General features: G+C 43.4%; 1 protein-coding gene across 4 annotated transcripts; it reads right to left on the reverse strand.

Annotated features, from left to right (window-relative positions):
- Window positions 1–265: 265 nt before the first annotated feature.
- LOC103652676 (probable GTP-binding protein OBGM, mitochondrial) lies at window positions 266–17,029 on the reverse strand. Of its 4 annotated transcripts, none has more exons than XR_002268946.2 (8): window positions 16,576–17,029; window positions 16,395–16,503; window positions 16,203–16,285; window positions 15,862–15,913; window positions 14,503–15,716; window positions 4,611–4,805; window positions 931–3,988; window positions 266–699 (listed from the first exon to the last, which is right to left on the reverse strand). XR_002268946.2 is itself a non-coding variant. In XM_020552398.2 (5 exons), the coding sequence occupies exons 1-5, from the start codon at window positions 16,720–16,722 to the stop codon at window positions 14,508–14,510; spliced, it is 1,611 nt and encodes a 536-aa protein (XP_020407987.1). In that variant the 5' UTR covers window positions 16,723–17,029; the 3' UTR covers window positions 14,315–14,507. The 4 variants fall into 4 exon arrangements, 1 of the variants encoding a protein (XP_020407987.1); XR_002268944.2 differs by having other exon boundaries at window positions 15,851–15,913; XM_020552398.2 differs by lacking the exons at window positions 266–699; window positions 931–3,988; window positions 4,611–4,805 and having other exon boundaries at window positions 14,315–15,716; window positions 15,851–15,913.
- Window positions 17,030–17,286: the final 257 nt, after the last annotated feature.

The following is a 17,286-nucleotide window of genomic DNA, read 5'->3' on the forward strand; positions in this document are numbered from 1 at the left end:
ATTTGGGTGCATGTTTCTGGTGTTCCGCATGAATGGCTGACACTTCTTGGCATTCTGGGCACTACTCTTGACATACAGGAAGGGGATTATTCGCCTGCTGGTTACTCTTGACATACAGGAAGGGGATCTATGATTGGCACTACTATTGACAAAGTGGGGTATGAGATTACAATCACTCCCGAGCCGTCGGATTTTGAACCAGCAATGCCTCCCAAATTTGACAAGGAGGATGGGGATTCAGGCGGGGGAGAGAGAATCTGGTACGTCGAGAAAGAAGCAAAAAAGTGCGACAAGCTCCTTTCAAATTTGTAAGATAGCTCCCATGAGAAGCTAGATAGGGTTCTCATGACAACCAACCCACTTGTCTCTGTACAGGCTTTGGATAGAGGCGTATCGGATCATACGTCCCTACTTCTAGATATAAGATCACCCGCTTTCTTGGGAATACGTAGACCGTTCAAATTTGAGCTTAACTAGTTTACTAGATAAGATTTTTATGCTTAAATTTTTATGATGTTCGGCTGTTCTCGATTCGTTCTGCTATGATGTTCTGCTTCGTCTGTTGCTTGCCCAATGCCCCTGCAGATGAGTTGCTGCCGTAATATTAATCACTGACGAAGCCGTTCCACGAAGGCGACATTTGGCTCTTGAGAAATTAAAGCTGGGAGCAGAAACGCCCAAGCAGACGTGGAGATCGATCTGTTAGTTAATTAAGAAAAAAATAACATCAATTAAATCTTGATAAAAACTTTAAACATATGCTAATTGGGCTCCAACATGTACGAAAACTCTATTGAATGAACAGCGTAGGGAATTAAGAGGCATGCTGGATTTTGGCATGAAAGTATGTAACATGCATGCTAGGGAGAATTAGATTTATATGCATGCACCATATATATACAAACACGGGAAAGAAAGATTGGTGCGTACCTTGACAAAGACGGAAATCTAGATCCGTTTTATCCATGAGGCCGTTGTCCAGTCGCTGCTGCAGAGCTGAAGGCAGCCATTTTACACCTGGGCACCTCCTAATTGTAAGTTCACGAAGAGATGAGTATTCTTGTGGTCCTCCTGCCCGCGCCCTGGGCAAGGATACCAAGCTTTCACAACCATACAGACAGAAAGAGGATTTCCAGTGATGGGAGATCTACGATGCATGTTTCTAGTGATCGCAACTCCGGGCAGTTGACAATTAGTAAGCTCTTGAGTGCACCCAGCTGCCCTGACATGGCTCGTAGTCTGGAGCAACGTTTAATATTTATTACCCTCAGAGACGAAGGAAGATTGACAACCTCTGACAACCCGTGGCAATCCCATATTGATAGATATTCTAGAGATGATGGAAGGGGCTTATCTGGGGCCACCGAAGGTGACAACTTCTCCTCAACAGGTGCAGATGCCGTCATGTCATCGCTTCTACTAGCCTCTTCATCCAACTCTTGCTTTCCATATAGGGACTCAAGCTTACAACATCCTTCAACTTCCATCCTCTTGAGAGCAGGGGAGAGGTTGAATACCTCTACCAGACTTTCACACGTGTCTATCTCTAGAGACTCTAGATGGGGCAAAAGCTGGTTCCTTCCTGAAGTTGCCTGGTCAGGACCATTTGCCACTGCGTATCCAATTAGATTGTTGCAATACCTAATGCATAGCATCCGCAATGAAATCAAGCTTTGGAATACTTTCTCTGGCCAGTAGACAAGCTCTTTGCATCCTGTAACTGACAGATCTTGCAGCTGCCCAAAGCAAACCCATAGTGGCAGTGCACGTGGTTGGAACTTGGAAGAACAAATTGCACCTCCACAGTTTCATATCTACCACAGATGACGGATGGTCCCACCTCTCCATACCATCCGGCTTGACGCCGATCAAATGCAAAGTGGACAATGACGTCATACATCTAATCCCTCCTACAGAGATATGTTCGTTTTCTTCATGTATACTTAGTTCTTTGACCTTTGGCGCCCTAAGTAGAGTTGTTAACTTTGGACATTTCCTGATAACAACAACCTCAACCACAGGGAATAACGCATGTCCTTCTTCAATTTCAAGGGCAGCCTCCCATCTCTCAAAGCTACACAAATCTTCCAATGTGAGCCACTTCAGTTCTGGAAATGCTGAGCGGGCCACTGTATAATCTCTACCGCAATATGCTTCTCCCAGCACCGATGCTTTTGGTAGAGCTGCTAGATTTCCACAGCGCTCAATGTGCAATATCTCAAGCTTAGGAAATGCTACTGCACCTCCATCCACCGTCTCACAAAATCCTTCAAAAACGTCAAGACCAACTATCTTAAGATCCTTAAGCTTTCCAAATGTCAAGGATGTACACCTGCTACACAGGAACCGCAAATTTCCCAATCCTTCCAAATGAAGGAGTTGCAATTCTGCTAGCTGACACAGTGGTGGAAGCTGCTCTGCTTTACTACAATCAGACAACCGAAGCTCGAGTATGTTTTTCAACATACCCATCCAAGATGGAAAGCTGGTGCCTTGGTAGGAATATATTTCAAGAGCCAGCAGTCCATCATGAGCTTCAAGGCTCTCTAGCACCTCATGACACTGCTTTTCCTCCGCCTTACCACTTGTCCACTCTAGTGTCAGTTGTCTCAGTTCCTTCTTATTCACAAGGTTGGCTGCTTCTGCATTTCTTCTCCCCGCTGGCACATTTTCGAGTTGCTTTAGCTTTAACGAACCACCAATATTTAAATCCTTTAGCTCCGCAAGACTACTACAACTCAAGCCACTTCCCACTACGAACCATGTAATTGTTCGAAGCGAAGTGATTTGTCCAAGCTCTGGAGGCATGCACTCCAACCTCGTGCACCCATCTGTGTACAGATGACGAAGGGCACTCATGTGCTTCATTCTCTTAGGAAGTCTAATAAGATTGAAACATCCAGAAAGTTTAAGTGTCTGAAGATTATAAAGGATGGTTATGTCATCTGGAAGTTCTTTGATGCTACTATTTGTAATATGAAGGAACCTAAGGTGGCACTGATGCTTTAGTTTTATTGGCAAATGACACCATAATGGCATAGAAAGTACTCGCAAAGAACTAATTCTTGATAAATGTTGCACAACGACATCATCACAAGACCTGTCAAACATCAATGTTTGGATGGGTCGAGACATTTCCCTCATAGAACCATACAAATAACCATGTACCTCTTTCTCTATCGATGTTTCAATAAGTATGTGGCGGGCAGCACTTGGAAGCAACTCCATATTTGTGATGAATTCATCTGTTATACAGACACACTCCTTTTTCGAAACAGACAGTGCAACATCATGCATGAGGTCATGAACCTTCAAAAATGTTGTGGAATTGTACCCGATCCTTCTTTGCTCCTCATACTGGAAAAATGACCTTGAGACCATCTCATTGACAATCCATTTACCTACGGTTTCAGCTGGTACCTTGTTTCGATCTGAGATAAAACCATTGGCCATCCATAGCTGGATAAGCTTGTCCATATCAATGTGATAATCCTTTGGACATAGAGCACAAAAGGCAAAACATTGCTTCATGTCAATTGGCAAGTCATTATAGCTAAGCTTGAGTATAGGCAAAATTCCAGTCTCATCATCACATATGGTGCTTCGCCGTAACACATCCTCCCATTCCTCCTTAGTGGTCTTGTTACGCAGTACAGACCCTATTGCTTTTGCTGCCAATGGAGACCCCGCACATCTGTCAGCAATCAGACTAACCAACTCAACTAAATCATCTAGCTTGCTCTTCTTCAAACTGAATGCTCTCGTTTCAATAATTTCTTGTATGTATTCCTTGCCCAAAATTGCCACTTCATGGTAACTATTTGTCAATGAGTTGTCAACTACAGTACCCATTAACTGGGCTACTTGTTTTTCACGTGTCGTCACTAATACGGCGCAACTGACACCTTGCATAAGACATGCCTTCAGCTTTCTCCACTTATCAATGTCAATATCCTTATACCAGATGTCATCCAATACAAGAAGGTACCTGTTAATGTTTTTTCATTAGTACCTTTCTATCTGGATGGCCCTAAAGCAAGCATATCACCTATACATTGCAAGTTGCACTCTACATTCCAATTTATAAGTCACATAAGCTTTGCCTTAAGTCGGTCATATTTCTCTAACTTTAATAAATTTTGTAGAAATATATTGTAACGTCCACAATACTAAAAAAAATACTCAAATGACATATTGCAAGGTGTGTGGCACTCAACTTGAAGAGAGCTAATGGCTATTTGCATATATAATAGTGTTTGTTACCTGGTTACCAGAAATGTTTGACTTTATCAGCTTTTGTGTTTATTTATATATACTATATATAGTCTATAGAAGAATATAATGTGGTCTTTTTTTCTGCGAGCAGATCATGACATGTCTGGGGGGAGATGAAAGTAGTTATGCAGACTGCAGACCACTTCATCAAAATTCATCAAAATTTTGTGCTACTTTAATTTTATGGTTCATACTTGTACTAAATATTAGCAAAGAAGTCCATTAGGTACACACAATATTGCATGATGTACTTAGTGTTTAGTAAATAATAATGTAAAAACATCGTAGAAGGCAAGGAGGTTGAGTTAGTGATAACTAATAAGCTCCAGGAATACCTCTTTCCCTTAAGATGTTCCTGAAGCTTCTTTAGTGCATCCTCAAGGACTGCCTCTGATGTATTACATATCTTGTTGGCAAGAATACGGACACTGAAATCATCTGACACACATACCCACTTTAGTAGATGGAAGTGCTCCTTGACCTGAGGGTCGTTGTAGATGAGCTGAGCGAGGGTGGTCTTGCCTAGTCCTCTGTAGAGCCCAAAAATTTGCGTCAGAGAAAAAAAATCATGAAATAAATAAATTTAAGCAATACTAAAATTTTACTGACCAAATATAAATCCTAAAACATTAGAATGGAATAGTCCTCTCATGAACTATAATATTCGGGATACCTTCCACTGTTTATAAATAAATTCTTAAAAGGGAATATGTGTTACTTCTCTAAAAATAAGTAAAACAACATAGGTTCATTGTTATTGATTTTAACCTTTAATTCGATCACACATTCACAAATGATATTCTCCTAAAATGAATTCTTCTTTATGGCATGATTATAGGCATTTACTTAAAGTTATAAAATAATAAGTTAACAATAAAATGATACCTTTCTATGCACCCATTATGAATTTTTGGGTCGTGCATACTTGAAGTGGAAACCACAACTCAAATTCGAGTTTGAAATTTCAAATTTGAAATGAAAACAAGAAATAGAAATGAACACAAGAAAACAAAAAGGGAAAAAAGAGAACTCACCTGAACTGACCTGGGTCGAATCACCTTCCTGAACAGGCCCACTACCGAAATCCCTTCTCGGCCCATTCTCTTTTTTTTTCCCTGTTCCGCGCCAGCCCATTGGGACCTATGCCTCGCTTGGCTTCACTGGGTGGTGGGACCAAGCGGCCAGCCGCGGCTTGTCTCACTGCCAGGTGGGCCCGGTCTGGTCAGATCCATCTCCCTCGAACTGAATCACGTGTTCCTCGCCGTGCGTCCTCCGCTTCCCTAGAATCCGTGCTGGCGTTGATAACAGACCACCGAGATCGCTGGAGGTTAAAACAAATCCGCCCACGATCTCAGCTAATCGTTCTCTCCTAGCTAGGGGGTTATAAAGCCGTGCGCCGCACCCGTGTTCCTCCAAATCGGCACCAGCTGTTGGGAAGCCGAGCGTCCTCGCCATTTATGCTCTTCAGCAGTGCGCCCGGGAACCATTGCCGCTGCCCTTGCTTGGCCTCGATCCGGCGCGCCCCTACTCCCTGCCTCCTCATTGGCGCCAACACCGCATCTGCTATTGCCGCGGTGGCCCATTTCTCGTCGCCCGTATTCGAAGTTCTGAACTTGGTCGTGGCCGAGATGAACTACTCTGAGAATTCCGGTGAGAACTATCCCCACTGCTACCCCATGTCCCTAATTTTGTGTAGCATCGTTTGATTAGGAAATGGAGTATTTGGGCGTGCTGGCTATTACCCCAACCATGGCGCCGTCGTGACTGGGCGACCCGCACCGCTGCCTGGAGATCGAGAAAAAGGGCGAGGAAGGAGAGAACGCAGTGGCCATAGATCAAATAATGGACGAACGAGATTGGGTTGTTGTGTACCCTTTCGCCCATGTAGATCTGGCCGTAGATCCCAGAATCAATGGTCCTAATGGGTACCGGTTTATGGGGGATCTAATCTGGTCCCTAGATTCAGGATCGGACGGCTCAGCTCTACCCGTACCCCTTCGGCTCGGCCGTTTCGCAAATGAGCCCTCGGCTTATTTAGAAATCAACCCGCCGTCCACGCGGGTGAATTCTGAGTCTAGGAAATCTTATAGATTAAACCCTGTGCTCCCTGGTTTTGTGTGCCCAGTCCAGAGAATTCGAAAATCCAGTAAAAGTAAATAGAAAATGATTTTTAATGTGAAAATAAATGCTAGAAACTTGTGAAATTCATAGTTAATTCATTTTAACTCCAAATTGAGTAATTCCAGTTGCAATAATTTTGTATTAACATTGTCTATCAACTAGTAACATTGTTTAACCATAAAACTTAAATTAAAATTATTCATTTGGATTAATTTATTCTAGATGCTTATTAACTTCAGAAATTCATAACTTAGAATCCGTAACTCCAGAATTAATGATTTCTGTTCCTAGAATCTTATTTTAATGAGTAGATTATTATTATGTATTTTGTTTACATGTTTGGTGTGATGTTAATTTTGCCTACACACTGCTTGTTTGTATTGCTACGACTAGCGTGAGGACACGTGTCACCTGAAGAGCAAGTTGGTACCTGGAATCTCAAGTGCCAGGCAAGTTGTGCCCTTGATCACTTCTTTTTACCCACTCATGTTCTAATTAATCATAATGATCTGCATAGGTTAATTTTGATGGGACCCAATAGGTTACCCTAGTTTGATTATCTTTATACCTTGTTTACCACTGAACTTTTTGGGTAGTACTTGCTAGTGCTTTATGTGGTTTTGGGTATGAAGATACATTATTCATGATTACACTTTTATTATCAGTTTATTATTTCTGTTCATGATAAGATCATTATGTTAATTGGAACATGGAGCGACCACCCGGGAAAACAGTGCTACCACAAGGGTTTAATGGGACGCCCTTGGCTGATTAATTAGGAAAGCTAGTGGAAGACTACCTTACCCGAAAGGGGCAAGGGCAGTAGGGGAGTGGTCAGTGTAGGGAGGCCCTCGGGAGGATTTTGCTGCGATGGCGGTCCTGCAAGGGATTCCTGCATTGGAGCTTCCTATAAACTGTAGCGGGTTTTCTGAAGCTAGTGGAACTTTGTAAAGGCCTCGTAGTGTTACCCTGCCTCGCCTCCTCGGTAGAGGTGTATGGGAAGTCGCGATCCCTTGGCAGATGGGTAACATGACTTGTGGGTAAAGATGCGCAACCTCTGCAGAGTGTAAAACTGGTATACTAGCCGTGCTCACGGTCATGAGCAGCTCGGACCCTCACATGATTAAATTATGGAACTTAAACTCAATTTGTCATATGCATTGCATCGCAGGTGATGTTGTTACTTTTGTTCTACTGCTTAATTGGGTTGGTATTTACTTATACTTAGTAACTGCTAATAAAATATTGACCAACTTTAAAAGCAATGCTCAGCTCTAACCATCCTCTTTGGTAAGCCTTACACTTCACGTGAGCTCCCACCTTTGGCGAGTTCATGCACATTATTCCCCACAACTTGTTGAGCGATGAACGTATGTGAGCTCACTCTTGCTGTCTCACACCCCCCACAGGTCAAGAACAGGTACCGCAGGATGAGGCGCGTGGAGGATGCTGTGATGAGTTCGTGAGTGGTCTAGGCCGTCGTCTCCCAGTCAACTTTGGGTTGCTGGATCGTTTCCTCATATGATGTAATTATTTAATTATTTTTGTACAGAACTCCTGTTATATAGTAAAGATGTGACATTCGATCTTGTGCCACTATGCATCATATGTGTGAGACTTGGTCCCAGCACACCTGGTGTTTATGTTCGCGCCCGGGTTTTTGACCTCTAAAATCCGGGTGTGACAGAAGTGGTATCAGAGGGATGTTGACTGTAGGACGAAACCTAGATAGAACTGGACAACCATTATCTACTTACCTTACTCTGATTCTTTTCTAAACTTATCTTAATCTTTTCTCATCTATTTCCGCTTTACTCTGATTATTCTTACCCTTTCTTGCTAAAGACAAACTTGGATTTCACACTGTGAAATCCTGTGGTTAAAGTGACTTTTTGGAATAGGGGACCTACTCTTAGGAACAAAAATAAAACTATTTTATAGATATCTATGAATTTGAATATTTTGTTCTTATGATACTTGTCTGTTTTGGATCTTTGATTGAGTGTGATGAGTTGTGGAGTAATGTCCACAATTACATCTGCACATACATGTAAAAAATGCTTATAAAAATAACTAGATAAACTAGGTTATCCCTCATTAAAGTATCTAGCCTAACAATATCCATCTCATCTTAAAAGATTTTATCCTACACTCATAGATCCATCTTATGTGAAAAGATCCCAACTTATCATAATTGAAATATATCTCATCTTAATAGATCCATTTTATCTTAAAAGATACTCTATTACCTTAATAGATACATCTTATCTAGAAAAGATTTTATCCTTATCCTAATATATCTAACTGGCCTCAAAAGATTCTATCTTATCTTTACGGATCTGTCTTATCCTAATAATCATACTTATCCACCCTAGTTTAACAACCATGATCTAATGCAAATTAATTAGATCATATCTAGTCAAACTAGTCATACCAATCTAATCTAGATCCCATCTAACCTAATATGATCTAATCTAAAGTGAGTTACTTAACGGACTAGTTAATACTAGTGAAATAGATTAGACCCTGCTGGCCATGTTTTAACTTAAATTAGTACATCAGACCAAACCACCCATGAACAAATAACTTACCAGCATATTTATGGTGACCATCCCTCCCATCCTAGATGTTGCCATATTACACTTATCTTATGCCACCAGCCTGTTAACCATCTGTCCTTACCTACAAGTTATCCTAACTACATGTCCCTAATTCGGATAAAAACTTCAAGAACGAAGATCGAAGATGATCAAGCTCATCAAATCAAGGAAGGATAAGATTCAAGCTAGATCTTCAGAAGAAATCAAGATCCGCAATCTTGGATAGAGTCTTTCCTAGCCCTACCCTTTCATAACTAAACCTATCTATGCTCTAAGGACATCTTCTATCCTACATAATAAAGTGGACATACATATATATACCCATGCTCTCCTAATCACCCACTTTTGACTATAAAATACTCTGGATATTTGAAACAATTACAGACTAAAAGCTAAAATTACAAACCAATTCTTCTGTATCCCTTTTCTTACAAATCTCGAGGACGAGATTTCTGTTAAGGGGGTAGGATTTGTAGAGCCCAAAAATTTGCGTCAGAGAAAAAAAATCATGAAATAAATAAATTTAAGCAATACTAAAATTTTACTAACCAAATATAAATCCTAAAACATTAGAATGGAATAGTCCTCTCATGAACTATAATATTCGGGATACCTTCCACTGTTTATAAATAAATTCTTAAAAGGGAATATGTGTTACTTCTCTAAAAATAAGTAAAACAACATAGGTTCATTGTTATTGATTTTAACCTTTAATTCGATCACACATTCACAAATGATATTCTCCTAAAATGAATTCTTCTTTATGGCATGATTATAGGCATTTACTTAAAGTTATAAAATAATAAGTTAACAATAAAATGATACCTTTCTATGCACCCATTATGAATTTTTGGGTCGTGCATACTTGAAGTGGAAACCACAACTCAAATTCGAGTTTGAAATTTCAAATTTGAAATGAAAACAAGAAATAGAAATGAACACAAGAAAACAAAAAGGGAAAAAAGAGAACTCACCTGAACTGACCTGGGTCGAATCACCTTCCTGAACAGGCCCACTACCGAAATCCCTTCTCGGCCCATTCTCTTTTTTTTTCCCTGTTCCGCGCCAGCCCATTGGGACCTATGCCTCGCTTGGCTTCACTGGGTGGTGGGACCAAGCGGCCAGCCGCGGCTTGTCTCACTGCCAGGTGGGCCCGGTCTGGTCAGATCCATCTCCCTCGAACTGAATCACGTGTTCCTCGCCGTGCGTCCTCCGCTTCCCTAGAATCCGTGCTGGCGTTGATAACAGACCACCGAGATCGCTGGAGGTTAAAACAAATCCGCCCACGATCTCAGCTAATCGTTCTCTCCTAGCTAGGGGGTTATAAAGCCGTGCGCCGCACCCGTGTTCCTCCAAATCGGCACCAGCTGTTGGGAAGCCGAGCGTCCTCGCCATTTATGCTCTTCAGCAGTGCGCCCGGGAACCGTTGCCGCTGCCCTTGCTTGGCCTCGATCCGGCGCGCCCCTACTCCCTGCCTCCTCATTGGCGCCAACACCGCATCTGCTATTGCCGCGGTGGCCCATTTCTCGTCGCCCGTATTCGAAGTTCTGAACTTGGTCGTGGCCGAGATGAACTACTCTGAGAATTCCGGTGAGAACTATCCCCACTGCTACCCCATGTCCCTAATTTTGTGTAGCATCGTTTGATTAGGAAATGGAGTATTTGGGCGTGCTGGCTATTACCCCAACCATGGCGCCGTCGTGACTGGGCGACCCGCACCGCTGCCTGGAGATCGAGAAAAAGGGCGAGGAAGGAGAGAACGCAGTGGCCATAGATCAAATAATGGACGAACGAGATTGGGTTGTTGTGTACCCTTTCGCCCATGTAGATCTGGCCGTAGATCCCAGAATCAATGGTCCTAATGGGTACCGGTTTATGGGGGATCTAATCTGGTCCCTAGATTCAGGATCGGACGGCTCAGCTCTACCCGTACCCCTTCGGCTCGGCCGTTTCGCAAATGAGCCCTCGGCTTATTTAGAAATCAACCCGCCGTCCACGCGGGTGAATTCTGAGTCTAGGAAATCTTATAGATTAAACCCTGTGCTCCCTGGTTTTGTGTGCCCAGTCCAGAGAATTCGAAAATCCAGTAAAAGTAAATAGAAAATGATTTTTAATGTGAAAATAAATGCTAGAAACTTGTGAAATTCATAGTTAATTCATTTTAACTCCAAATTGAGTAATTCCAGTTGCAATAATTTTGTATTAACATTGTCTATCAACTAGTAACATTGTTTAACCATAAAACTTAAATTAAAATTATTCATTTGGATTAATTTATTCTAGATGCTTATTAACTTCAGAAATTCATAACTTAGAATCCGTAACTCCAGAATTAATGATTTCTGTTCCTAGAATCTTATTTTAATGAGTAGATTATTATTATGTATTTTGTTTACATGTTTGGTGTGATGTTAATTTTGCCTACACACTGCTTGTTTGTATTGCTACGACTAGCGTGAGGACACGTGTCACCTGAAGAGCAAGTTGGTACCTGGAATCTCAAGTGCCAGGCAAGTTGTGCCCTTGATCACTTCTTTTTACCCACTCATGTTCTAATTAATCATAATGATCTGCATAGGTTAATTTTGATGGGACCCAATAGGTTACCCTAGTTTGATTATCTTTATACCTTGTTTACCACTGAATTTTTTGGGTAGTACTTGCTAGTGCTTTATGTGGTTTTGGGTATGAAGATACATTATTCATGATTACACTTTTATTATCAGTTTATTATTTCTGTTCATGATAAGATCATTATGTTAATTGGAACATGGAGCGACCACCCGGGAAAACAGTGCTACCACAAGGGTTTAATGGGACGCCCTTGGCTGATTAATTAGGAAAGCTAGTGGAAGACTACCTTACCCGAAAGGGGCAAGGGCAGTAGGGGAGTGGTCAGTGTAGGGAGGCCCTCGGGAGGATTTTGCTGCGATGGCGGTCCTGCAAGGGATTCCTGCATTGGAGCTTCCTATAAACTGTAGCGGGTTTTCTGAAGCTAGTGGAACTTTGTAAAGGCCTCGTAGTGTTACCCTGCCTCGCCTCCTCGGTAGAGGTGTATGGGAAGTCGCGATCCCTTGGCAGATGGGTAACATGACTTGTGGGTAAAGATGCGCAACCTCTGCAGAGTGTAAAACTGGTATACTAGCCGTGCTCACGGTCATGAGCAGCTCGGACCCTCACATGATTAAATTATGGAACTTAAACTCAATTTGTCATATGCATTGCATCGCAGGTGATGTTGTTACTTTTGTTCTACTGCTTAATTGGGTTGGTATTTACTTATACTTAGTAACTGCTAATAAAATATTGACCAACTTTAAAAGCAATGCTCAGCTCTAACCATCCTCTTTGGTAAGCCTTACACTTCACGTGAGCTCCCACCTTTGGCGAGTTCATGCACATTATTCCCCACAACTTGTTGAGCGATGAACGTATGTGAGCTCACTCTTGCTGTCTCACACCCCCCACAGGTCAAGAACAGGTACCGCAGGATGAGGCGCGTGGAGGATGCTGTGATGAGTTCGTGAGTGGTCTAGGCCGTCGTCTCCCAGTCAACTTTGGGTTGCTGGATCGTTTCCTCATATGATGTAATTATTTAATTATTTTTGTACAGAACTCCTGTTATATAGTAAAGATGTGACATTCGATCCTGTGCCACTATGCATCATATGTGTGAGACTTGGTCCCAGCACACCTGGTGTTTATGTTCGCGCCCGGGTTTTTGACCTCTAAAATCCGGGTGTGACATCCTCCCATTCCAACAATGGAAACGACCATGAGATCACCACCGGCAACATGACCATTGACCAATATATTAATAATTTTCTTCCTCTCAACATCTCTAGACCTCGCAACAATATTTTCAGGATCGACGATAATGGAATCCGTCTCACGCCACTCCTTCCATGCCGTTGTTGCCTTGGGCTGAAGCTTGTTGAATCCAAAGGTGTTCATTTCTTCCACAAGGTCCTTGAAGGTGTCAACAATCCCGCGAAGCCTGTTGCCCATCCTAATATGGAATGCAGCACGGTTGTGGGTAGGGAAGAGTTTTACCCTGGCCATAATGCCAAGCTTGGTGATGTGCCCATTCTTCTTGGCTCGACGGTGGAGCGCCTCATACTCGAAGTCATCGAAGACCTCGTTCGCCTCGTACGCTGCCGTCTTGAGCTGTTCAAGCCATTTCTCCACGCCGCGGCGAGGCGTCTGCCTCTCGGCGTCACCGATGACTTCGAGGATGGCAGGCAGCCAGCGCATGAGGGTCTTGTGGTGCTTCTCCATGCCCTCCATCACCTTGTACTGGTCGAGGAGAGAGCTGGACACCTTATCCTTCAACAGGGACACCAGTGGGGTGACCACCAGGCTGGCCGCTAGTTCAGCCATTGGAGCGAGCACTCAGCAGCAGAGGAAGAGGAGGGCGTTGGGCGGAGTGGGGCAGGAGTGGATAAGATAGAAGAGAATGGTCTGAGTATAAAGCGGTTTGTAGGAAAGCAGAGTGGGGCTTTGCCTGTCAGCACAGCTAATCTTAATTGGCTGTGTGCTAGCTGGTCATTATGTTCACACACTATGCATACATCTTGTTTATCATATTTTGGACAGAGTTACAATGTACCTCGATGCTCTAAATTATATTATAGTACAATGTGCACATCCAATCCAAGCTGGAAGCCTTAAGAGGTCTGTACACAGGGTAAAAGGATGAGAGAGAAAGAGAGAGAGAGAGAGAGAGAGAGAGAGAGGGGGGGGGGAGAGAGGAGACAAGACTGAGTTTATATCACCAAGTGACTGAATATGTATATGCACCTGATGGACACAGGTTAGTGGCTGCACATGCATAGACCATGGACTGATGAAAACCATTGGCTAATGAGATATAGTGACGGATGAGAGCCACTAGCTAATTCTATATGTATGTAGTCAGATTAGCGAGTTGCTTTTGGCTAATACTCCAGATCAGCTTTTGGCAAAAGGAGGGAATGGAATCCTGACAGGCACGCGGAGACAGCGCAAGCTAATCTTAAATTGCTGTGTGCTAGCTGGACTGGAATCTTCATCTTGAGATCTGGGTTCAGATCACCAAGTGGCTGAATATATATATGCCTCCGCACATGAGACCGGAGCGTTTCGAGGCATGCACCAGGACACTGGTTTAGTGGCTGCATATACAGGCCCTAATTCTTGTCATGTTGGTTCTACCAAGTGCAAAACGCAGTTCTGTTTATTTACCGACCAACGCCAATGTTTCAGCTGCTACTACCCTGTTCAACATGAAACGAAGTAACAAACCTTACAGCTACTCCATATTTCTGCTCGTTAACAAGTAGAATACTAAAAAGATTGCAAATGCTCAATTGTTGTAATTAACACAATAAGAAGAAGAAGAATAGCCACAGAGTCATCAACATTTGCAGATCTAATCGCTATCCATATAAGCCTCTGATTATCATAAGAAATATCCACAACACACTCATATGGGTCAGTGTCATGAGGACAGAAAAAAAGATCGAACCTCATTTAACAGTCGTTTTCCTCAAAATCAACGCCCTGCGGATCTGAGTCATCCATAAGGTTCCTTAGACCCACTCTCAGATCTGGCACCCCCTCCTGCAAGATGGCGCAAACTGGAAATATTGGAACACCCTGCACTCTCCTCTTCAGCTCCTCGTACATCTCTTCAGCTCCCTCTTCATCTATCTTGTTTGCCACAATCAGTGATGGCCGCCGAGTCATTCCTTTTTGGTAATGCTCCAGCTCTGTGACCAAATCGTGCAGCTGCTCCCAAGGCGGGATACCCTTCCTGCCATTAAGTGTGGCTGCAAGGTCAAGCACATAGGCAATAACTTTGGTGCGCTCTATGTGCCTCAGGAAAGCATGGCCCAGGCCACGGTTCTCATGTGCTCCTTTGATCAGGCCAGGTATATCAGCCACTTTAACTGAGAAGTAGTCCTCGTAGGTCAGGCTGCCAATGTTGGGCCTCAGCGTGGTGAATTCGTAGTCAGCTATCTCTGGTTGCGCCCTAGATAGAGCACTGAGCAATGTGCTCTTCCCAGCATTGGGCAATCCAACCAGACCAACATCTGCAATGCTCTTCAGTTCCAGGATAAGGATGCTCTCAGTTCCTGGCTGCCCAGTACTCAAACGGGCTATCTTCTCTTGTCTGTTTGCTTTGGATGGCCGCATCTCCTTCATGACAAAAGCATTCCCCAGTCCACCTTTGCCTCCTCGTGCTATGATTAACCGCTGCCCAGGTTTCGTCATCTCAGCAACACAATATTGCACATCTTGTTCTTCCTTCTCATCCTCTTCTTCCTCCTCATCCATGTCAAACTCGTCTTCATCCTCCCAAAATTCTTCATCCTCACTTTCAGTTTGATCTTTTTCATCTGTCCCCTCCTGACATGAATAGATTCTTACATCACGATTAGAGTTTGAGAACTGAAGCTTGGAGCATGTATGAAAGTATTTTGGATCCTCTGAGTGACTGCTGCTTCCCTTTACAGTGTCATTTCCATCAGTGTTATGCTTAGGGGCAATATGCCGATGGGACAAGCCACCATCAAAACCTTCTGCCACTATATTAACAATCTGGTCCAAATCTGAAGAGTGTTCTTCAGCACTAGGTATATCCCAGGGATCCAGAGCTCTGGTTGGTTTATTTACTGTCAGAGAAGGTTGCTCGCCTTCGACAAGATGAATCACTGTGCCTACAGGTACTTGTGCAATCTGTTACATATAAGTAGAGAAAGTGATATATAACGTAAACCAAAAAAAAAGAAGTTATGGCATATATATATATATATATATATATATATATATATATATATATATATATATATATATATATATACTCTAGTAACCTTGTCAGGACCTCTTGTTCCTATCTGATTCTTAGAAACTCCATTGCCACCTCGGCCTCCTCTCTGAAAACCAAAATTAAACAAGCTTCAGGTATCAATGATTTCCCCAGAGTTCAAATGATCCACATTGACTCGAGCTACACCGCAGTGTCTAGCTTCACACTTTAGGTTGATAGGTTCAGATAAATAAAATTCAGGGTTGTGCGACCTTTCTTATACCAATACATTCACAACACTGGCTTTCAATTAGAACACTATAACTTATGAAATAAGATCTTACATCGAGCATAACAACCTGTGCAGCAACCATATCTAGCTCAAGTAAAAGCATATGATGTATTTGAAGACATACCATGTGATGCTGCAAGCCACTGAAATCCCAGATAGACCTTGAACACTCAAGAATTACATCACCGCCCTTCCCTCCACTACCACCTGTACATTTTAAAATTCATTATAAGGACGGATTAGTCCAAATAATGCAAATTTATATTAGTGTTAGTATGAAAAACAAAGGGCGGCACAAGAGGGTGGGGTCTCTCACCGTCAGGCATGCCCTGGCGGTTGGACCTAGAGCGCCTGAGGCTGACGCATCCATTGCCGCCGTCGCCACCCTTGGCGCGCATCCGGAACCTGTCCACCATGCCCCGCGCCTGCACCAAACCCATCAGTAAACAGTCGGAGGGGGAAATAGACTCGGGGAAACGGATATGGAAGTAGGAGACCTGCAAAGGCGCCGCCTTTCCCTTCCTCTTCTCCGGCACAGACCCGCAGAAGCGTCCCAGCCGGCAGGCCGGCCAGGATGCCGGAGCCTGCGCCACCACCCTCAGCGGTGGCAGCCGGCGGAGGAGAGTCTGCTGCCGCCGCCACATATCCACTGCACTCCTCCCTACTTGATCAACGAGGGAGTGGACTAGTGGAGGCGAAGGTCAAGAATGGAGAATGCTCCCGGCGCCTCTTGTGTCTCAACCTCCGGCGGCGGCCAGCCGAGACGAGAGACGACGGGCTCCCTTCCCTCAGCGTCAGCGGTGAGCTCTAAGCCCAAAAGGTATTTCAGAGTTGGGTCTTGGGCTATGATATGCAGCAGAAGAGAACCTAAGGCCGGCCCAACTCTCCTCTTCATCCTTTCTCTAAACACTCAATTTTCTTTCATGGATCAACTAAAGCTTTGCATTTTCATCTAATGGCTAGGATTTGATTTTGAACACCCATTCACTTTCCTAGTCCTTACACATAGCACAACACACACGCCCAGTAACGGATCCAGAATTTAGTAAAGCCCCGAGCCGGATTTAATGTGACAAAAGTAAACTCATTACTATATGTGTACATTTGGGCCGGGCCTGATGGGCCGGCCCGAAGCATGAAAAAAAACACGGCCCAGGCACGGCATGGCCCGAAATATTTTAGTGCCGGTCCGGCACGACCCGATATAT

Source organism: Zea mays, chromosome 4, assembly GCF_902167145.1.
Source record: "Zea mays cultivar B73 chromosome 4, Zm-B73-REFERENCE-NAM-5.0, whole genome shotgun sequence".
NCBI classification, from domain to species: domain Eukaryota; kingdom Viridiplantae; phylum Streptophyta; class Magnoliopsida; order Poales; family Poaceae; genus Zea; species Zea mays.